The 24163-nt window shown below is 33.0% G+C and overlaps 2 protein-coding genes across 2 annotated transcripts in view; both read right to left on the reverse strand.

Moving 5' to 3' along the window:
- The window catches only part of LOC123707295, a 37601-nt gene that overhangs the window by 11382 nt on the left and 2056 nt on the right, over positions 1-24163 (reverse strand). The window contains exon 2 of the mRNA XM_045657212.1: positions 17302-17351. Coding sequence (XP_045513168.1) covers positions 17302-17328 — 27 coding nt within the window. The 5' untranslated portion in view covers positions 17329-17351. The remainder of the gene's footprint in view (positions 1-17301; positions 17352-24163) is intronic.
- Positions 14205-16642, reverse strand: LOC123707296. The gene is made up of 3 exons (XM_045657213.1): positions 16530-16642; positions 15961-15996; positions 14205-15285 (listed from the first exon to the last, which is right to left on the reverse strand). The coding sequence occupies exons 1-3, from the start codon at positions 16578-16580 to the stop codon at positions 14557-14559; spliced, it is 816 nt and encodes a 271-aa protein (XP_045513169.1). The 5' UTR covers positions 16581-16642; the 3' UTR covers positions 14205-14556.

Consider the following 24163-nt stretch of genomic DNA (forward strand, 5'->3'; position numbering starts at 1 on the left):
CATACAAGTGTCTTTTGAAGGTTAGAGCTATCTAAAAATAGTTTATATATTACTAATAGCCAGAATATAATATAAATATAATGAGGATATTTCCTAGGTGTAGTTGTCGTCCGGGCCCGGTGAGAAACGCCAAGCCTTTTAAGTAAATAATGTACCTTTATAGGAAAAGGGAGACTTTGCTTCTTGGGCACAGATCTGGCTGATCACATGCCTGATAGGCCACTTAAGGGGACATATCAATTTAAAAAATATATACTAGTAGCGACATCTATCTACGAACTTTTCTGACCAAATATATTTTAACTACATAAATTTAAATAAATACATTAAAATTAGTTACTTAAACTAATTTTAAAGTTATTATGCATGTTCGTTGAATGCCTAATCACGTATTAAGATGTACGATAAGAACAAGTAATGGTTTCATTCCGCACTTCCCCGGAAACAAGGAAAGTGATGCGCAAGCGCAATACAATGTGCGGTTCTCACGCGAAAGCAGTTGACGTAATTACACGTCAACGCATTGTAACCTTGTGGCGTTGTCACGCGATTACCATTTGAGAAACATAAAGATTCTCGTTTAATCTGCCTCAAAAATTCTTCAAACCTTTAAAACCTATATATTGAGTTAGTGGGAAGTGGAGTCTTCTCCAAATTTTATCATAAACTGGTTCAGAAGTAAATTTACGCCCCAAGTACTGAGGTCCGTGTAGTTGTTGAATAAAAATCTTAATATATATTGTATATGAAAAAATTCAAACTATATATAGAATTAGATGTAGGAGGAATAGAAGTTAATAGTGCAATTCGATTTTAGCTTATCAATAAATCATACTATTGGCAAGATTCAGGAATAAAATTTAAATGCTAAATCTGTCTCTAATACGGCAAAAATGTATTTTTACATACAAATAAAACAAAAAAAAATATGTAAATTATGGAACATATGATACAAGTATCACTTATTCCACGTCATTAAATTTAAATAAGTAGACATTCCTACTCATCGGCAAAGAAGACAGAGGTTGTAGGCCGAGAGAAAAATCCGGCGTAAAAAACTCTCGGTACTCTTTTAAAACAGCAAATCATCAAACAACACTTATTTTAAAACAAATATCGCAAATTAATTAGAAGTAGCCTGTCTAGTACTAGTCCCAGGCCCTTTTATCAACTAGATACAGGAGTCATAGTTAAGATTAAGTCTCGTCACTAAATCTCATCTTAAACAAGTAACAAATGTACATAATATTATAGTGTTTTACTATACATTATTGTGTTAAAATAGCAATATTTTTTTATATAATAGAAGGCTTTTAAGAATTGGTACGCTCTTTTTTTGAAAGACCCTAAGTCGAATTGGTTCGGAAATACTTCATTTATAGGCGAATACTTTGAAATATAGATACCGATATTTATATAAGATTTTGTTAATTAATTAAAAACATGAAACGAACCACTACTCACATATGGAGTGCAAGTCCAGTTAAATAATAAATTATTATACTTAAAAAACAGTATATAAAACCAGACTTGGTTCATTTAGACATACTAAATCGTATGATCTAATCGTTCCAGTTTGCTAATTTGTCTTTAAATCAAAGTTACCAAATTGTAATTTCAAAACTGGTTGGCATATAAAATACTTGTAGTAATGTTAAATCATTTGACGAATTGTAAATTGAAATCGAGTTAAATAAAGGTTTCCAATCGACAAGATATATCCACAATACCGATACTGTACTTTACATTTCAAAATATTGAATATTCCGATATGTATGTTGTGTAAACTAAGGATAATTTATCAAGCTGATAGTAGTGACGAAAATAAAAAAAAATGCGGAAAATAAAAAGAGTCTTTCCAACTTAGCTTTTGTTTCCTTTGAAACTTGGGCCGTGTTGTTCAAGTGCACACGCGCTGAATAAAGATTTAAGTTGGCGCCTGGTAGATGGTACCTGTGCCTCCAGAGCTGTTGCCAAAAAACTGTCAGCATTGATAATACAGGGACCAGGTTATTCTTCTAAATAAAATAAAAATAACATAATACTGCTAACATAAATTAATATAAAAAAATAACTAACCTGAAAATAGTTCTTAAAAAACCTTTTAATAACTATAATATTAAATATATAATAAAAGGAGTCCTTTAGGCAAGGTTCCGAAGATACTTGTAGTGTTGCCAGTTTGAATAGCTAGACTAATTCTTTGCCCGAGGCAGCTGCCGGCTCTTCGGTCTTCTGTGATGTCGACTAACCTTTTTGCTTTTACCTTAAAAAGCCTTATAGCGCTTCGACCCTACGGACCAAAGGAATCGACACCGAATGGGACAAATCATAAATTAAGTTTAGCTAATCTGTGACATTAATTAACTATTAGACGGTACGAAGTTTATATTTACATTTCAAAAGCATTCTAATAACTTCCTTTGTCTTATATTTTATTTTAAAGATACGCGACTCAACATACAAATAAAATCAATTTTCCTTTTTATGACGTAATAAGGTCCTGTCAGAGAGTTATTCAACATGTCCGATCGGAAATCAAATAAACACATGTATTGTTACACAATGCTATTGCAACACATACACTTTGGCATGTGCCGAATGCACTTTCTAATACAATATTCACTTACATTATTAAATAAGTATACAATAAATACGTGCACTTAATGCCTTATCCTAGCATGCTAGGTATGTCTTAGTCCTAGTCCTTTGAAGTCCTATTTATGACTGATTTAAAACTTTTTATTTGACCAGAATTCAAATGGATTCCTAGCACGTGTGCTAATATCGTTTATAATGCGTTACTTTATAGAGTGAAATAATGAGTCTTTGAATCCTTCGTTACTAACAACTCATGATAAATAATATCCCCAGAAAACAATCTGGCGTTTTAAGATGTTTACGGATATAATATTTTATTTCTTCAAAGTTCACACAACAATTTCGTACGTTCGTATAAATTTGTACGAATATTTGGGACATTAAAGACCAGTGTTACATTAAACACTGAACCGAATGAAAAAAACAAATGACTGTCGATGTAGTAAATTATTTCCGATTAAACAAAACACAGTTTCAAAACACCTTTGAGTATACGTAGAAAAAAGTTGTCTATGGAAGTTTCTAATAGATTCGTCTACGGTTTCTACTAATGTTACGATCATCTTGTCGTCCTACAACTTTCCATATTTACGAGAACAGGATCCGTAAACGCTGGGTTCATAAACCGATGATTAATTATTTGTAATATGTGAAATCACATCCTATGTACTAACTGGACCCTTAAAAGGATATAACTTGCGATGACTTTCACCCACGCTATACCAATGAGGTCAACGTTTCAACGCTTTACGTAAATCAATTCGTGACCTGCTTAGTATTTGCCTTAAGGACATGGCGGAAGAAATTTTCACTTTTAACACGCATTAACCTATCTTATAATATATCATCACTTCTATTTCCATGTACACATGCTATTATTATATGTTTTGATGTACCCATATATATTAGTTCCTCCCGTCTAACTAAGCTCTATGTTTAATTGTGAGTCTGAGAGCCGTGGTCAGCAAGTAAATATCTGGAGCGGACAATGTGTTTCCAGCAGTTTCTGTCCAGCGCTTCTCTTATAACGTAGTATCTTATAACATGGTATAGTTTTAAGAAGGATAAGCCTTTCCGTCCATCTGGTTGGTGAACGGCCACGTGATCCTTCTGTGTTTACAACCACGATCAGTTTTTCCAAGTTCTCATCGCCTCTGCGTATTGTATGCCCGATTTATCATATATATATATATATATATATATATATGCGGTATGTGGAGTTGAGTCAGGTTCGATGTATTGCTGTGCTCCGCAGGGCATTATATTGATAGCTGTATTTTACTATAAAAAATTCAGTAAAAATGATTTTAAATATTTAAGAACATAAAGATACTACGGAAATCATTGTTTTATCAGTTAATAGACCCTAAATCGTGCGTAAAATACTCAACCAAGTCAGTAACTTCCCACAGTTTTTCCTGAAGCACGGCCCGTTGTAATACCGATATGCTATGAATATTATGAAATGTAATTAATATATAAGACTCATTAAACTACTTATACCTGTCTTGGTTTTTAATCACATGAAAGAAACCCGTAAAAAAATTGTGAGTAATATATATGTAAGATAAATGTGTATTGGGTACACGCAATGTATTACTGCCTCGTTGTAATTTGTCACGCTAACGAAAAACTAATGAAATCAGCTGGTGACGCCAACAAGTTTATTTTACAGAAACTTGAAAAACGAACGTCCTTATTGTAAAATTCACAAAAAGTCAAGTGTGTTGAAAAGATTTTTTTAAAATTTATAACACTCTTCTCCCCTGTCTCCAGGGACTATTTAACTCACATTTTTTCCAAAATAAAAACAAGATACATTTCATTAATTTCGCTAGTTCGCGAATGGCGGGCTACGTGTCGCGAAATACGCCCGCCCCGGCTGCAACGGTAATATTTTTATTTACAATATTCATGGGCGCGCCGGGCCGGGCCGTATCTCCTCGCGAGACCCGCTCTTTCGGTTTTGTTTGCCGCCTTTAAATATTCAATTTTTTTTTCGCAGAACCGTTCCAGGCGCGGTCTGTTGAAATGGTTTACGTACTTAACGTACGTTAATTTTCGTATTACCTTTCGCAGACTTGGTTTTACCTAGTAGTTTTACATCAGCGGGTAGGTTAATGTTAATTCGTACCTTGGTACATACGAAAACAAATGCCCTCTTCACTCTATATACCCAGAGCATGTCTAAGACCCAAAAATCGACGGCTTACTTTAGACAAAAACTTATAACTTAAAAAAAAAATTTGCAGATTTTGGAGTGAAAGTGGAGGACTTTAAAGCAAAGTCCACAATAACTCCATTTAATAGGTTATTGATAATTGCATACAGTGAGACGTTTGGTCGAATGATAAGTAATTAGAAGTAAAGTTCTTAAAAAAAATGACATGACAATGAATTCATAAATATTTTGAACTTTAAGTATTTGTTACTTCACTTCAATACGGCTAGCCATAGAGTCAAAGTTATTAATTTGTTTCACATGTAAACAATAAAAATGAGCCAGATATACTGTTGATATTCTTTAATTAACATAGATTTGTTTCGGTACTGCGTGTAATTCTGTTAAGTTCGGACTGATTTCTTTAATTTTGTAAGATTGGTTTAATTTAAGTTTATATATCAATTTAATAAAGTTTATATCTCAAGTTAATAAAGTTTATATCTCAATTTAATAAAATTAATATCACAATTTAATAAAGTTTATATCTCAATCTAATAAAGTTTATGTCTCAATATAATGAGCTTTATTTCTCAGGTTAATAAAGTTTATATTTCAATTTATGGTAAGCACAGATTCAAAAGTTCAATCCACAGAAAAGTTTGTCCACGGAAGGGGACCAATCAAAACGAGCGTAATAACATGTGACATTTATATGTCAGCTAATAACGAACCTTGTTTATGTAAATGGACGCCAATAACAATCGAATAAATATATTTACGTATATCAATATAATATTAACCGTACTATCGATGTCACAGAGAAATCGCAACCATCTTTGTCATAAAAACAATTACTAATAAGCGAGATTTATATTTTTATTGACGGAGCTTTTGCATACACCGCATGGCCTAAGCTATACTTGAACTGACAGGTTGAAATAAAGCCAATTAAATAAAAAAATTCTAAGGTTGCATTCCAATTATCGACTGTTCAGCATCAAATTTATTTGGAGCACGGAATGAGTGGCGGTATTGACAACAACTTGTTTATGTATCATAATTCGAAGTAATTTGATTTAAATATTATGTAACAATGGAAAACAATATTTTGATTATATGAATGACAAATACAATAGGCGATGTATTTCAAATTTTAAATTATTATAATTTAATTTTGTTCATGAAATTCGAAACCTAGGCTGGAAACGGTCCACGGAAAGGCACCAAAAGGAATGTTTTTATTTTAATATTTTTAAAAGTATACGAATGTAAGTATGAATGTTAGTCATATGTACTAATAGTAAATAATTGAAGTTTATTATTATTATAATAATATGGCTGGTTTTCATTGTTTTAGTTGATTTTGAGAAAACGCACACATTTTTTATATGTTCTGTTTATGACTCTCATATGCCATTTCTATTTCAATTTAATCTGAATTTGATTAATTAAAAGTATCGTTATAATATTCTAAATCATAATTACACAATTATTTATTCAAATGTTTCTAGTATAAATAGTATGTTATCCCTATGGAAATATTTTAATACACTTTGTCTTCGGAATTTAAAATGTTAGTGTTGATATGTAAATGAAGTATTGATAAAGGTACTGAAACGCCTTGAAAAACACTTCTAAAGAAGGCTTCATGTATTGTGATCGACGACAAAAGAACCTCGAATACGGTCAGTCAATTGATAACAAGGATAACATTCCATTGTTTGACCGGTGCCGTGTTTTAGTGTGAATTCTTACATAGCACAAATACATTGTATATTATTTATCGTGAATTTAAGTCGGGGGAGGATTTAGCTACTTTGGGCAGATAAAACAATCAGTGGCGCTACAACCTTCATAACGCTTCAGATTTCTCTATCTGTTCCATGATCATTTGTCAATCTAATAGGCGAGATCACCTAGATCAGCCTGTGCCTGACACGTCATCGACTTTTAGGGTCTAAGGCAAGCCGGTTTCCTCACGATGTTTTCCTTCACTGATGGAGCGAACGTTAAATGCGCACATAGAATATCCATTGGTGCACAGCCGGGGATCGAACGTATGGCTTCTGGGATGAATGCCGCACGCTGAATTTGATACATTTCTTCTTTCTATTTATCATTTTTTTTATTATTACTACTATTTTAGGTACGTTAAGAGTGTTGTAAATACTAGATAACGTCTTATGTTTCTTTTGATCTTCAGTACAAGAAAAAACCTTAATTGTCTTGATATGTTTCAATGTTATACACAGCGAAGTAATTAATACAAGATATCAGTCTAAGTTAATTAAAATTTATACTGTTTTTATTGCAAATCAATTTCGCTCCAGGGATTGCTTTTATCTCAACTCTATAGAGAGAGATCATTATATAATCATATATATTGTAGAGCATTATATGTTCGCAATATAATAAGTTTTGATTAAAACCTAACTGACATGCCGCTAAGTTATAAGCAAACAACGGGTGACTAATTTAATTCTCTTATATGAATAAGATCGTGGGTGCTGTTCAAGTAGTTGATTGAACGTGGGTAATTTTGGCAAAGACCTCGGATTACCGTCTACAACTGGCAAGGTAACGCTTTATACGATTAATCTCTGTGACAAAGCTCGTAATTGTTTCTGCGGTATATGAAAAGTTTTACAATTCACTGTCTCCCTAATCACCCCTCGCGATATGATACAGAACGTAGATTCGATTTATGACAACTGTCACAGGTATATGCTTTAAGAAATATTATACAACGTTTTTATAGTGAGATCAGTGGATAGTTAAGACAAATTTATTTACTTATCGCGTTTTAAAATAAGGACAATTAGATACGAATGAAAATATGTTATAGAAAGGTGCATCCTTTCTCTTTCTCCAGGTATGAAATAGACATAAGAATATAAGAAGGCGCAGCGTTAACCAGAGCAACATCCTCACAATCGAGAATAGATACCGGCAAACTTCTTGAACATTAAACAAGGTAGTGGGGGAAAGTTATATTGTTCGAACTGATTTTTTACTGGTCATCTGGTCTCGTCGCGGATTGAACCAAGAAACTCCGAGTTGCAAATAGATTTTTCGTGTGTATGCCTAATTTACTTGACGCACGCATATAAGTTCTCGACACAAACACAAAAATGCTACCAGCCTTATTTTTTATAAATAAAGGCCACTGTATGTATCCTGGGTCATCAGGATTATTTAGAGGATTTCATTTTTACTCTATATTAACCACTCGCGTACAACAATAACATATAAGCGAAATAATGAAATGTTAATTGCTATGAAACGAATGAATGCAACGTAACTGTTGGCGAGAGTACCTACGCCTGGTTATACTCTCGGGGCGTAACTCCGACGATTACGGATCATCACGCTGATAAAACTAAGTACTCGTAAGCGTAAGTGAGCAAAATCAACAGCCTTGTCCCGTACAGTCACGCAGGATAACAACATGTAAATAATAGTTGTTTTCATAAAATCGTAATGCGATTTCAAATTGATTCAATATCGCTTTCAAATCCCGACCACGTAGAGAATAATAAATATACTATTTGCGTCTCGGTATTCTGAATATAAACAATATGCTCTACATAAATGATATTCAATTGATATTTAAATTGGTACACGTCATGATTTAATAATCTTGTCTTGGAGTTAAATACTTGTATGAAAATGAACAGTAGCGATTCAAACTTTATTAGAATGTTAATTATTTTTATAGCGATTTCATATTTGGGTTAATATACTTTAATTTGTACGACATATAAATCCTGACCGATAATAAAATTGATATTTAAAATATGTGTTTGATTTGTAAATTTCCCAATAAAATTGACATAACCAAACCCATGATTAAAAGTGCTCTTAATTTATTTGCAATTTATCCGTTGTTTATTATCCAAATGATGAAATGAAATCCAAATGCGATTAAATATATGCACAAATAATGACAAATATTTTTTTCCCGCATATATTATTTTAAAGACCAATTTTATTATGCCTTGAATTTAGTTTTTTTTTGTCTCAAACCTCACTAACTAATATGTTAAAATAAGCATAAACAAGCACATGAAAATATGATAGATAAGCGCAGCGCTAAACCAGGATCCATGCAACTTACTTACAATCGAGTTGCTTGCAATATCGCAGCACAAAACACACTCTTTGTTATGTAGAATATGGGTTTGATAATAATGTATTATAAAATGTAGGATTAATTTTTTTAAATTGAAGCATTCGTCATTTTGGAATGAGACTTCTTTGCTGAGTTCACTGATATTTAAATTATATCTCAGGCCAACACCTATATTTTTTCTAAGTGCTTCTTGGATATATTGAACCTGTTATGCTGCATATGTATATGCACATATATTTCGGTTAAGGTATAAAGTTTTTGAAGGGCGTGTAAGAAGTAAGAGCTTGGGTCTTCATAAGATTTGATAAATTTTTGGCCATATGGTCTTGTCTTAGCATCATTCAATACGACAATTATTATCAATGACTTATATTATTGCGACCTTGACCAAAATAAAGTAATCTCCATCATTAATTTTAATCACTTTATATGACAGCTTGTATGTGTTTAACAAATGCATGTTAATTGGTTTATAAATTTTAAAGTCAATTCCGAAAATCCTTTTCTTAACTGCTGGCCATCGAACTTAGGGCCTCCGATTAGTCAGCCATAAAAGTATATTAAATTTAGTCAACAAATTTGTTTCACTGACTCATAAATGAGCCGATAAAGTGAATTTGATTTCGTTATAACTTCATCGTTAATCTAAGGGTACGATTCAAATTCGACACTTAGTTTGAACTGAAACTCCTCAATATGTTTTTGACATTCAGTAGCATTTCTTCAAGTCTTCCTTGTAAATTTTACCATTTTACCGCGACCATGTCTTAGAGGCGAACACAATTTCGTTAATATTATAATTCTCCTGTCCTTGGGCCTTTCATAACAACACCCACGCATGTTAAATTCGCATTCGAAATTAGTCTTTCATAAATCTGCGATTTTGTAAGTAGGTCACTAACGAATACCATAGACTCAGGTTTATAAAATTAGTGGGTGTATCCTAATGGTCAGCGTGAGACTGACAGAAACTTGCGAGTCACAGCGTAAGCGCAGGGTTGCTATTTAATAGTTTTTATAATCTATTTTATTGTGTCAGTCTGGCATAGATTATGGTGGCTACGTATTCATGCTTGGGTGATTAAAAAATATATGCAACGTACAAAATCAACAGTTTTTTATTCAATCGAAATGTACACTAAAGCGTTGTTTATGCGGTCAAAACACGGCTTTATTTGGACAACACTGTAGGTAAACATAGACAAATTTATTATGAGATACAGAACTTCGAGATTTTGACCCAGAAGAACAACTCTTTTTGATTGGTTTTATTCTTGAATGAGTATTGAAGATTTAAAATGTCAATTATAACAATTGTTTAATAAAAACAATGACGAGGTCTATGTATTTTTGTTTATAATGTGTGATGAACAAAATAAAGAGAAAGTACTAAAAAACAAAAAGACAAATTCTATATTAAAAAAACACTTAATCAAGTTTACTAATTGAACTGTGCGAGAAAAATAAATGATTATGACAGAGTATTACTGAGAAAAGAATAAATTACTAAGAAACGTTCAGCCCTAGAAAACACTGCGGTCATGCATTACGCAAGCCGCAGGTTACCGGCCCAATAAGTTGCTCCACATTAGCTTTGTTCTACGCTACTTGCAGTTTACAACTTTTGGTCCCATTAACAGCATTTTTGTGTCCAACTAAAATGTATAGTATGACTTGGTAATAAAGATATGCATCAAAAAATTTAGGTTGAATTTTCCATTATGTTAGAAAAAGTTCTTGTACATACATTTCTTGATAGTATTAATTATTAGTAAATGTTTGTTTTAGATTATAAAAATATTTTACTAATCAAAAATCTGTACTGTTTGCATGTAGAAATTAGAAGTTTACTACGTTGAAAAAGGGAGAGAGGAAGAGGTGAGCCTCTAAATGTTTAGTCATTCTGCCCATGAACACTCTCAATGCCAGAGGGTTCGCGAGAGCGTTGCCGGCCTTTTAAGAATTGGTATGGTATTTTCTTGAAGGACCTTTATTTAATTTGGTATGTGATATAACAATAATATATATCCTTTTTGTTTGTATCTATACTTCTATAATCATGATTCTAAACTAGCTTCAAACAGCAGTAGTTTACTACGAGCAGTGTTGGCTTAGTGACGTGCGATTATCATCCCTGAGGTCGTAGGTTTGATGCCTCGCTGTGCACCAATGGACTTTCTATGTGCGCATTTAACATTCACTTAATCAGTGAAAGAAAACATCGTGAGGAAACCGACTTGCCATAGACCCAAAAAGCCATCGGCGTGTGTCAGGCACAGGAGGCTGATCACCTATTTGCCTTTTAGGTAGACAAATGATTATGAAACAGATTCAGAAATCATTGCTTTTTTAAAACTAGCTTAAAAGATTGAGGCTTATGCTTTCATGAAATATCCACGAAAAAAAAGTTTCTGTGAACCTAAGCTTTTATCACAATATTATAGTCACACAGACAAACATTTTGGAACCTTCTACAGCCTTGGATTTGAAACATGAACTGACCCAGATAATAGTATTTTGATTCTTATCACGCTTACCATATGTTTTTGTTATCAATGCCACAACCCACTATAAATTCATATTGTATTTCAGTACAAATACGCCCATCGATGTTTTAAATAGTTTCTAATACATTTTGTTTTTGCAAATGCGTCCGGGATTCCATTTAAAGACGAAATGGCGATAGAAACGCACTTACACGCTTACTTACGATGTTTCACTGTAAATGGACTTTACGAAATGCAGTTCTTAATTTTGTAATGTGTTATGGAAGAGTTTAAGTATGCACGTGTTGCCTTTTTCTACACTTACTTGTTGATGCGATTTCAAAAATTCTTTCACTTTTATACGGTTTTTATTCATTTTTAAAACTAATAAAACCTACAAAGTATAGTCTATGTGTATAATCCTTGTTTCTGTCATTAACGGAATTGTACGACTTAGAGTGGCAATTTAAAAAGTCTATTACAATATGAAACTTTCTTTATTATATTAATTATTCTTGCTAAATATTTTGTTTCGTTACTATTGCTATATACGTTTATAATGCAATGTGTTTGTAATATCTAGCGAGTATAACTCAGTTGAATAATAAAATATGATCTTATTTTTTATTATGGAGGGAGGAAATGCTGCAAGCATTCCTCCATAGAGTATACAATTTTAAATATCGAACGTCAGAGGTTTGAACCAAGGCGGTTCTATTTGTTGGTCGACCACGCTTTCTATAGTCTATGGCAAATTATTACGTATTACGGCTTGCGTTGTGTTTTACGTGTTAGTATCATTTAAATCACCTTTTATTCATAATAACCCTTATGGTTAAGTATATAAGTTTTACTTTGTTACCTGTTATAGGTTTTTGTACTGATATGAGAAATTAAAATTTTACGGCCATTAATTTTAATTGAAAAGGCATAAGTCCGGTAGACACAAGAAAAACAATTGAATTTTATTGTCGTCATACGTAATTGATATAACAATTACATAATCATGTCCGGTGCCATATGTAGGTGAGTTGGAACTTCGTCCACTTTCACTGGCTACCGAAAGTAAAGGTGATCTCAATAGCCGATATAATATTGATTTGTACGTAATACACACAACCATAATTATATAACGTTATGAAACGAAGATTATGAAACATATTTTTAATATTATTATTTATTTGTGTGTATGAAGTCTTATAGATCAAAAGTCAATCAAATTATAATTCCAATACATTTATTTATTTATTAACGTTTACCACGTCATAAATAGTACTAAATCTACGGTATATGCTACAAACTCGTTTATCTAAAATGTATGATAATTTAGGTAAACATAAATGTAAAAAAAAACAATTAAAATTACAAGTTAAAATAAAAATACCAGAAATATTGGTTAAGCAAAAATAAATAACGAGATAAACAGCGGATTAGATCAGAGATAGATAACTTAACAAACTATCTTTAAAATCAGCCCACTACCGAAAACTTCCAGTTCCGGACAAGTACCTACTATTAAATCGCGAAGAATTCGAAAAATCAGGGGCTTTTTTTTAAATTTTAACACTGATAAATAATTCAGGTTTATTATAATTATGTAAATAAAAGACACGTAATAATAATAATCTAGTGGCGCTACAAACCTAAGGCCCGTAATAAAGAACAAACATATATCTAGGCTCAAGAGCTGTCAAACCATTTTTTTCTGATGGGTTGTTTGGTCTAAACGTTGAGATGCATTTCTTTAATAATTTTCAATTTTGTTGACGGTAGGTGAACAGCGTCCTGCCTAGCACATACCGTCATTTTTTTGTTTAAGACATGCCGCTATCCTCACGATGTTTTCCTTAATCAAGAGCGTGTGACGTAGACAGAAAGTCCATAGGTGCACCGCCGTACGAACCTACCTCAGGGATGAGAGTCGCATGCTGAAGCCACTAGGCTAACACTGATTTAATACATACTAATTGACACTTGATATTTAATTTTAATATTAAGGTTTTTAATTTCCTTGTGGGTTTGATTAACTCATCAAAAATATTATGAATAATATAAAATACTTGTTAAGTTGAACATGTTATAATTAATATATTGTTGTGTTGATTAAAGTTTTTTCAGAAATTAAAAAAAATTAATCTTTATGTAACCTTCACATAGCTTACATCATGGTCCTTTATGTCTGTGGCGTTTCAATTGAGGATATTCTTAAAAATAACATCTATTCGGCTTTATCCTGTATATGTTTCTAGTATAAGAGTTGGACAACCAAGTCTAGAGTAACATGATAAGAGACGTTATTGACACTTAAAACATTGGAATGAGATTGTTTCATCATCATCAGGTACCTTCTCTACCTATCTCGTTTCTTCCTTCAACTTAAAAAGATAAAAATAATCGTTTTAAGTCTCTAAGGCAAATGTAAATTGTGTTAACATTTGGCAGTAGTAGAAGGGACTTTTGTTGTGAAGGAAGCTTATCTGAACCAGCCTAGTATTCGGAGACCAGTAGGACGACCTACGTATCGTAAGTAGGCAGGATCGACAGAGTAAAGGAGGACCAGATGCAGCGGAGTAAGTGAGAATGATAAGGGAGTTCATTAGCCTATACTCTCTCCCCTTCTGCTCGGATAACAAATATTGAATGGAAAATTTAGACCTAAATAATGACAAAAGAAGACAAAGTAATGGAATAACCTCAATATATACTAAGCGTTATTGTTTCAAAACCAGAGTAAATCTTTACTGACCTGCCATTAGAACAATACTAATTTAGTCATTGTTTTGTAGGGTAGCCTTGAAACAAAAGAAGTAAAACAAAAGAAGAATGAAAGCAACATATATTTTGTTAATGTATTGATGAATAGTTCTAAACCGGCTTCCGAAAAGATATTCGGCGGATTCCTTATATTAGTTTAAGATTTCCTCGATTCTATTTAAAACTTCTTGACTGACAGGTCTTAATTAAGTATTGTAAGGTGTGGTTGTATTGTAGGGAATTATATAAAGATATTTATTATTGTAATTATTAAAAAAACAACGTCTAGGCGATACAAACGGTACCTGCATTATATTACGATACTACGATTATATAATAATTTAAATCCGCTGTTAACAGAATTCGACTCATATCTTTAGTATAAATGTCATATATACTTGACCAATATAACTGTGTACTTAAGAGCTCAACCAATCTCGTTCGTTATAAACTGGCCTCATTTTGCTATAAAGTCCCTTGCAAACTTGTTGTCTGTTTGCGTAATAGCAACGATACACTTTACCTCCAGGCGGTTCGTAGTGGTCCATTCTTCGGGTTGGTGTACTAATAAAACCGCACCAGTTATCAATACAATTATATTCAAGATTAACCAGCATTGTTCCCGTTTTTAGAACGATGCTATCGATTTTAATTTGATCCTTCTGTTTCAGTACATCACCGTACGGTACGAAGCGGTTGAAGTCACATACAACTCTTTCGCCTTCCTCGCATATAAATTCGTCTTGTGACAGAATATTGGCTTCTTTTGGCCGCACAATATTGCCTGTGTCAATTAGTTTAGCGTGTGACTCGTCCTTCTTATGACACACGCGCGCACCTTCAGAATACACTAAACAATCAATTAGATAGAATTTTTTACCTGCTATATTATTTGATAGGAATAAAACTTTGTCTACGTTCTTGTAGTTGTTGTATTTGAGTTTTTGACATTTGTATTCATTGCTTTCTTGATAGCAAAACTTTAAGGGGTTTGATGCTTGGGTGAGAGAGTGGAAATTGACAGGTTCACATATGCCCGAGGAGCAGTTGTAAAATTTTCCATTTTTGATGTTTGGTAGAAGTGGTTCGTGTGATGGCAGGTTGGGATTTTCGTTTTTCGATTTAGTTGTTTCGCATATGGGGACTCCCTGAAAATTTAATATTATTTTGCCGCTAAGTGGAAATTAAATTGTTAAGTTATCAACTTAGGGAAGAACTATTTATTGGATGAACGATTGGTATTTTATTAATTCTAGTAAAAAAAATAGTTTACTTTCAAAATTTATTTATAAGCAAGCATATCTAAACAAAAATAAAGTAGGGTGGAAAAAGTTGGAGGAGGCCTTCTCCCGGACAGGGGCCGCATCTTAGTAAAACTATATTTTTATTTTAATCAAATGTATGTCAAAGATGTGGAATAAAGGCTTATTATTATTATTATTATTATATCTAATCCTGTACGTGACTTGCTAATTGCTGAACTAAAGACTTTCCTTTTGCCAATTTTTTATTCTTTCGATGTTTTGAGAACAAAAAGCTTAAGTAAGGAGAGTACCGATCTTTGACCGCGATCCATTATAAACGAATGAATAAAAATATATTGCAAAATAGTTACACATTGCGTAGAAGTTTGATATATTCATGAGATACTTTTCTATAAAATTATTTATGCTCATAATTTGCATAGGAATTTGTGGTTACGTTTCATTTATGAATAAACCACATATATACAACCAGACATAGATGTAACTCATTATAAAAAGGTCTTTATATAGATTAAACAAAATTTCAAGTTGCCAAAAACATTATGAATAACTTTTTACCTTTTCAATAATACATATAACATCTTTGTTGTATAGCTGAAAAATAAGGTAAATATTATTTTTGAAATCCTTGTTAAAATAAACCTCCTATTGGTACAGTTCTTTAAGAGAATCAGCTTGTGTGTCTACAATTATCATGAGAAACAATTATTACTGCGTTGGATAACTCAGGGTAGGTTAAATGAACTATATAAAAATATGTTCAGTTTAATAAATAATGTCTGAATAGATGTTATCAAGCTTTTGAATATTGTTGTTCCTGCTTCATACAACTGAGTTTTAAAACATTTTGAATTCTTAACAATTCTTATTTTGCAACGATTTCGCTGTTTTTGAATTAATTAGTTCCATCTTCATTATTTTTACTTATGTGTTTAATACGACAGGAGACAATGAACCTACTACACTTTCATAGCTAGATACAACATATCTCGCTATCCGGAAAGAAATATTTAGTTTTCGTAGTTAGATATTAAAAGAATTGATATCAAAAGTAATTTGTTACAATTTCGCATACGCAGTTTAGTTATATGACGTCATTCGTTAAATAACGAATATTAAACGCTTACCGCATTAACACTTAATAATAAATATGTTAGAATACAAAAAGTGAAACTCATGTCTGCCTTAAAGAAATATACACGCTTCGTTGGTTATTAATAGTTCATGCATTTTATGGGTATTGATTTTTAATTGGTATATGATAATAAACATAAAACTTACCAAAGATATACGAGTTAGGGAATATATATGTGAAAGCGCTCTCAAGTATTTATTAATTTTGAACGTCGCAACTATTAAAGCCCAATTCAGACGAAAGCGCGTCTAAGGAGCCAAAAAAGGAGCTAAATATATGAGTCTACATAGTTTTATTTTAAGTTATCTGTCTCATTCATCACAGTCTAAACACAAGAAAGAGACGAGAGAGTACTTTAATTACAGGAGTGTACTTAGGTTGATTTAGTTTTTTATGTCAGAGGTAAATCTTTTTCAGAGCATACTAATAAAATTTCGCTAGATCTGGCGGCGGAACCGCTAAGTTGGCAATCTTTTAGTAATTAGTTATTGAGAGTGGATTTTTTTAAAGCATTCCCTGACCTTGGAGCCGTAGCCAAACGTTACATTGAGGAAGAATTATTATATATTTTGTTCCATAAATTATTAAATATTTATTGAAAGATTTACTCAATTATGTGTTTATTTATACATTTTCTCATAAACATGTGTAGATTTATAATTTTCACTTCACGTAAATAGTTCATATCTAAATTATTTTATAATATTATTCTGACATTAAAAGTAAGTTAGTAAAAACGAATAGTGAACTAAAAAAATACATACCAAGAGTAGCAGCTTTTGTTTATACATTTTTCATCACAGCTGTGTAGTATCTGAAAGCAAAAACAACTTTTAAAATACCAGTTCAAAACGGGAAGATGTTTTATATAATGATGCACTGCCCTAAAGATTGAAGTTCTGAATCTAAATTATAAATGTTTATTTAATTCAAGAAATCTACACAGCATCTTTACAGTTAATGAATGAGAATATTTCTAAAAGTTTTATTAACGCATCTTGCCCTTTACTGGTTCTATTAGGTCCTTACATATGAAATTGGCGTTTTGTCGTACTGGCCACTTTGACCTCAAATACCTCCTCTTTGGTTAGGAATTTCAAATTCAAATTTGTACAGCTATTTACTCATGTATTTGTGCTTCGATGACCGTGATTCATTTGTTTTTTTTCTGTTTGCGTCACTCATTTTACAAAATGGAAAACTTAAAGTATCGCATTATTTACGAGTACGAGTTCCGCCGTGGCACTAGTGCTGCGGAAACGACTCGAAGGATAAATGATGTGTATGGCGGTCATGTTGCAAAAGAAAACACAGTTCGTTTTTGGTTCCAACGTTTTCGTTCTGGAAACTTCGACCTGTAGAACAAGCCCCGTGGACGGCCTGAGACCCAAGTTGATAATGAAGTATTGAAGGCTATTGTGGAAGCGGATCCATCGCAAACCACGTCCGAGTTAGCTGCAGACTGCGGTGTTAGTGATAAATTGTTTTAATTCACTTAAAGCAAATTGGGAAGATTAAAAAGCTTGAAAGGTGGGTACCTCACGAATTGACTGAAGCAAACCGGCAAACACGCGTCGACTGCTGCGTTACATTACTGAACCGACACAATGATGAAGGTATTTTAAACCGAATCAATACCTGTGATGAAAAATGGATTCTTTACGATAATCGGAAGCGCTCAGCGCAATGGTTGGATCCTGGCCAGCCAGCCAAATCCTGCCCCAAGCGAAAATTAACCCCCAAAAAGTTACTTGTAAGCGTTTGGTGGACTAGTGCCGGTATTGTTCATTGCAGTTTTCTCAAATCTGGCCAGACTATTACGGCTGATGTCTATCATCTGCAATTGCAAACTATGATGGAAAAGCTAGCGGCTAAACAACCTAGGCTGGTCAATTGCTCCACGCCACTGCTACTTCACGACAACGCTAGACTACACACTGCACTACAGACGGCTACCAAATTAGAAGAGCTTCAATTGGAATGTCTAAGACATCCTCCGTACTCCCCGGACCTTGCTCCAACAGATAACCATTTTTTTCGAAATTTGGATAACTTCTTGCAAGGGAAAAAAATTAACTCTGATGGGGCAGTCCAAATCGCCTTCACAGATTTTATTGATTCCCGTCCGACTGGTTTTTTTAGTAAAGAGATCAATGAACTACCTATGAGATGGCAAAAGTGCATAGAAAACAATGATTCATACTTTGATTAATTAAATATATTATATTTAAAAATATTCGACTTTTTGTTCCTCCCATACAAAACGCCAATTTCATATGTAAGGACTTAATATTATATTTTTACCCTACATAATATCAAGCCTCAAAGAAATAACTTATTATTTACTACCGCATTCGTTTCGCGTTAATTTTGTTACAAGCTTTTAATTCTTCTTAACAATTTTCTCAATAAAAACCTTCATCAGTGTTCAAACAAGAAAAGAGTTCGTAGTCGTGCTTTGTTTCATGTTCCTCACATCAACACTAACTATGCAAAAATCTCAGTTTTGTATTGCGCGGCCCGAACGTACAACGACCAATATTGAAGCCTTGACTTGACTTCGCAAAATCACCTGCATCATGAGCATACCCTACATACACACCTTCACGTACATACCCTCACTTTTACACCATCACACATCAATTGTGTATTGATGTGTGTTAAATGTTTCGAATAATTTCTATTATATATTCGCTTTTGTAAATTTTGAACATTTTTGTATATATTATGTGTAATTGTAAATTGTGTGGGCCTGGGTATCCGGAAACTATATCCAGGATGCTCCCTTCCCTCGGTGAAATAATATGCGATGGTTCAGCTGTCGCGTGTCAGTATAATAAAAACGGAATCCAATAATCGATAAGACTAAAACTAGCACTTACTATGAACGGTGGCGTATCTCACTAAAACACTGGAGCCTTCAATGATGAATCAAAAAAAAGGTAAATGCTATACGGTATGCGGTATATATTTAGGGCGCACGCGAGAGCGGTTAAAATTTAACTCCTTTGCGCCATTACGCCGGGACACCCCACCATTTCTGGTTCGTGTGTCAAAGTCAAATCGACAATTGTCATCCTTCTTTGATTGACACCGATTTAGCGCGAACAAAAGTAATTTAAATATTTTTGTTACCTGTAGCTTTTTGTACTAAAAATTTATTAAGTTTCTTGCGCCACTAGACGAGATTTCAATACCTAAATACGATTAATTAGACACATCACTGCGCTCTACATTACAAGGTTGGGCGTGGGTGTTGTTGCGAACGAATTCTATGTCGTGACCATGTGAAATTATCGTGATATTGAAAATGTAGGCTGTGACAACTAAAAACAAAAAACAACATACTCCTTTAAAAACGTACGTATAGGGAATAAGGTCAGAACTTATTTATAAAATGCGAGATAAGACAAGTTAATTGTAAAAGTTACATCGATCCTGCATTTGTTGGACACGATTTGCTCCATCATCTATATGACTTGTTGCAGCTTATAATGGGCAATATTCAAGAGACAGACTGGTAGAAGCAAGACGTTGTGCTTACAGAACGTACGGGAGTGGACCGGCATCACATCAGCCGAGGAACTGTTCGGACTAGCGTAAGATATTTTCAAGTTGTTTACCAACCTTTTGCAATAAAGTGGCATCTGAAGAAGTTAAGGATGTGAATATACATTTTAAATTCTCCATCTCTGTCTATTAAAAAAATAATTTGATAGGTGAGCGTTCATTTTTATTTTCACACACATTTTTATCATGTGTTGCTTTGTTTGACCTTGTAACTCACGACACATTTTAAATTAATAACACCTTTAAATTTAACTATGATTATGAATAGCCATGTCCATGGGCTTATCACTTAAAATCAGGCGTGCCGCCTGTCCATTTGCCCTGATCTATAAACAGAATCTCTATTCGACTTAAATGTAATAAATCTTATATCTTTTGCTAGAAAGGATTTCTTTGGTTACGGTAATGAATAATTCATAGTCTTAAATACCTACTTTATTATTTAGTCGTGTGTATTTTTAGTAAACCTGTGTTTTATATAAGTTTTTTTAAATTTATTATCCATTTGTTCATAACAATGGTGAACTATTATCGTTTAAATCTATGTGTAATAACTAGCCATTTCATTTTGGGTTGTTATGTATTGCGTAAAGTATCACATTATGTTTTTGGTAAATAGTTTTTGCAGTTTTTATGCAGCTACTGTTAAGACTGCAGGTTTGACAGTTCATATTTAACTTGAGTCATTATCTGTGACACGGAAAAAGAATTAGAAATTAGCTATAATGAAATTATAATGTTACCTCTGTGACCGGATCAGATAACAACAAGTTATTTTTCTGTACCTTGTCTATGAAGAAAATATTCATTACAAAACATACATCGTGTGTTTTTTGTTTTTAATATAGTTTCTCATTTCACAGCTGATAATTATTTTTTATATCATGTTATGGGAACCTTTGTTACGTGTATATTGTTGATAATATCTACATTACATAATGAAGGGATCTAAATCGTGGAAAAAAATTCTGTAGGTTTATCAAATTAATTAACATAACGAACGTACGTATGTAACATTGATAGTGTTATACAATTCTTTATGTAATATATATAATATAATATCTATCCGTTCAACGCCCACAATTTAAAAAAAATGATGGAAGGCAGCGTAGCTTTTTTGGGCAAATTTTACACACACAAACAGGCAAGTAGTAAACGGCTAATAGAAACTTAAACCTCAATTACGGTAAGTAAAATGTGAAATATGGCAATACTATCGAAAAAATGTTGCTGTGTTTAGAATGAAATAATGAAGTGATGACCAAATTAAACATTAATTTACAGTTGCCAACATTTTCGCAATATATTGCGTAAAGGAAGTCATATAAATAAATAATTACTACAAAATCAATTTGAGTTTAAACCAGATATTTCGTAAGGTCTTTCTTGAGTAATTCTCTGAGTAAGTGGTACAATTTGAAACGCGGATGGGTAACTCAATAGTGGGCAATAGTTGTGGTTTACTTGAAGCACGTAACTAATTATACACATACAAATATTATGTATTATGTTATGTTGGAATCGTAAGAATTTGATACTAGCTAAGCGGCAATCGTTGTTTTGACATCAAAATTATAAATATTACATATATTCAAAGATTCGAAATTTCTTTATTAAATAACAAGTCACATTGTTTGAGCAAATATTGGAGCCCCTGAACTAAGTTGTAGGGAGACCTGTACATCAGGATACGCTCTTCGAACGGTTTAATGAAATTGTAATTTAACCATCGTTACCAGAATAATATATAAAGAAAAATAGAACTCTGAGTCTTACTAATACGTAATATACGTATATCCTTCAAGAAACGGGCGTACAAATTTTTAAAAAGGCCAGAACCCAACTCGCGAGCGCGCGATCTGTTTTTAAGACTGTTCATGCGGTAACACTTAACATGAGGTGAGCCTTCTGCACATTTGTTCTAGTAGGCATTATAAATCTACAAAGAGTACTAGAGTACATATATATATATATATTATTAAGGCAGTGTTTCTATAGTTCGACCGTTAATTTCTCGGCTTAACAAATTCAACTACAACAAAAAATGTATTTTACTATTCGGGTTAATGTTGAAAAAAAAGAAGATAAATAGGTGCTCTGGAAATATCTGTTGGAAGCGGATTCCATGGACAGCTGCAGATAAAAGTCTTTTGACACTATGTTACCAACGCATCCTGAGTTTTTTGGCCACGTATCACGCAGAGATCCAGAAAGTCTAGAAAAACTCTTCTTGGCTGGCAGAGTGGAATATTTACACTCCAGACCTCGAAGCCGATGCCCTACTTGCTGGACCAAGACCAAGTAAAGCCCCTTACAGGTCTTGCCATCACCCTAGCGAAGAGGCTTGCCGAAGACGGGTGATGGCGGAAGATGTGCGGCGCTACTAACACTACCTTCAGAAATGAGGTGTGCTACTGAAGAAGTATACACTTATAACGTGGCTTTCTGCTGTCAAAGTCGGTTTCATTGATCCAGAGATTACCCCCTACAACCATGCACTTTATTTTTCGTAATATTTAGTATAGATGAACATGAAATAAAAGATGTCTAGTCAGAAAGTAGCTGTTTGCAACTGGAAATAATGAAGAGAAAATATTGTATTTTTGAAACAAATTAAAAGCTCCTTTCTTAATTTCCTATTTAATAGTTTATGGACAAAGTGACTAATAAGGCAATGAGTAGGTGGAAAACCGTTAAAATCTAATAATAACTACCATTTGTAGATATAATGTGTTCATTGACATATGTTTACGTAGGCCTAGCTAGTTAATTTGCATTGGATTATGGATATTGGTCCTTTTTTGACTCCTCTCTCTGATAAAGATTCCGTTAGTGTTTGTAATTCCATCTACTATGTATACGTTATATTGTAGTATCGAACTTTTTAATACCCGACCCAGCAGTTTATTAGACGCGGTAGCAAATACTTTAACGTTTTCTCACTATAGACGTTGTTTGCGCTCGCAGTTAGAACCTGATTTACGTTTCAACTAATTTTTATGTTAACTTAAAAAAAATGCTCGACTAGAAGACATCTATTTTCTTTTTCGGTTTTCCCCATTCCTAAAAAGGGACTATTTACTTACTAGGCGTCTTCTACCGACCTGGTGACGACCACACTGGAAATATTCTTAGTAATATATCGTGTTTAGTACTATTTCAAACGTAGTTATAGCTGATCATCCATTGACTTATGTTTCATAGATATTATAGACGTAAGTTCTACATAATGAGTGATTTAGAATATCTTAGTATTTCCGTATATTATGCATTGTGTTGTTTAATAGTTAATCATACGTGTAATCAATTATCATCACTCACTTACTTAACTTCCGAATTGGTAAAGGGTTTTATAACCAGTGGACGAAACGATTATATAATACCATCGCCTTAACACATTACGAATTCTGACATGTTTGATACATTTGTAATGGCTTAATCTGCAATTAAAACTAATATTAATTAACGAGAGCCATATACATATTTAAGTTTAAGGTTTATAAAAAATAAGTCGCGCTACAATCTTTTTAGATCTGGGCCTCAGATCTGTATCTGTTTCATGATCAAGTATGGGATGCCTCCTGTACCAGACACAAATCGTGTTTTTTTTTGGGTTTAGCAAGCAGGTTTCTTCACGATGATTTCACCGTTCGGGCACATGTTAAAAGCGCACATAGAACATCCATTGGTGCACAGCCAGGGATCGAAAGTACGTTGTGATGAGAGTCGCACGCTGAAGCCACTAGGCCAACAATGCTCTGTTTGATTAAGTTATATAAGCTTATTTAATTGCATTGTTCTAATTAAAGTGCTTCATGTTCTAACATCTGTTAATAAGATGATGAAAAAGTTGAGACAATTTTTATTTGCAAAGGGGTAATAAAATTTGTAACCAAACAAATTTGTAAATAGGATATAATTTGTCAAGAAATTAACGATAAAAACTGTATTTTTTGTTCGACACAAGGAATAAGCAATTATTATTTATCAGCAAACAAAAAAAAACAAAAGGATGAGAGAAAATTTTCAGCCACTGTGAGGTATTGGTTATAATAA

Source organism: Pieris brassicae, chromosome 3, assembly GCF_905147105.1.
Source record: "Pieris brassicae chromosome 3, ilPieBrab1.1, whole genome shotgun sequence".
NCBI classification, from domain to species: Eukaryota; Metazoa; Arthropoda; class Insecta; order Lepidoptera; family Pieridae; genus Pieris; species Pieris brassicae.

Bases quoted from the DNA above. Each gene is read 5' to 3' on its own strand.
- LOC123707296 (XM_045657213.1), bottom strand. From the start codon at position 16,580: ATGAGTTTCACTTTTTGTATTCTAACATATTTATTATTAAGTGTTAAT. The intron at 15,997-16,529 runs GTAAGCGTTTAA...CTTATTTTTCAG, and splicing joins TATTATTAAGTGTTAATGCG to CTATACAACAAAGATGTTAT. The intron at 15,286-15,960 runs GTAAAAAGTTAT...TTAAATTTTCAG, and splicing joins TTATATGTATTATTGAAAAG to GGAGTCCCCATATGCGAAAC.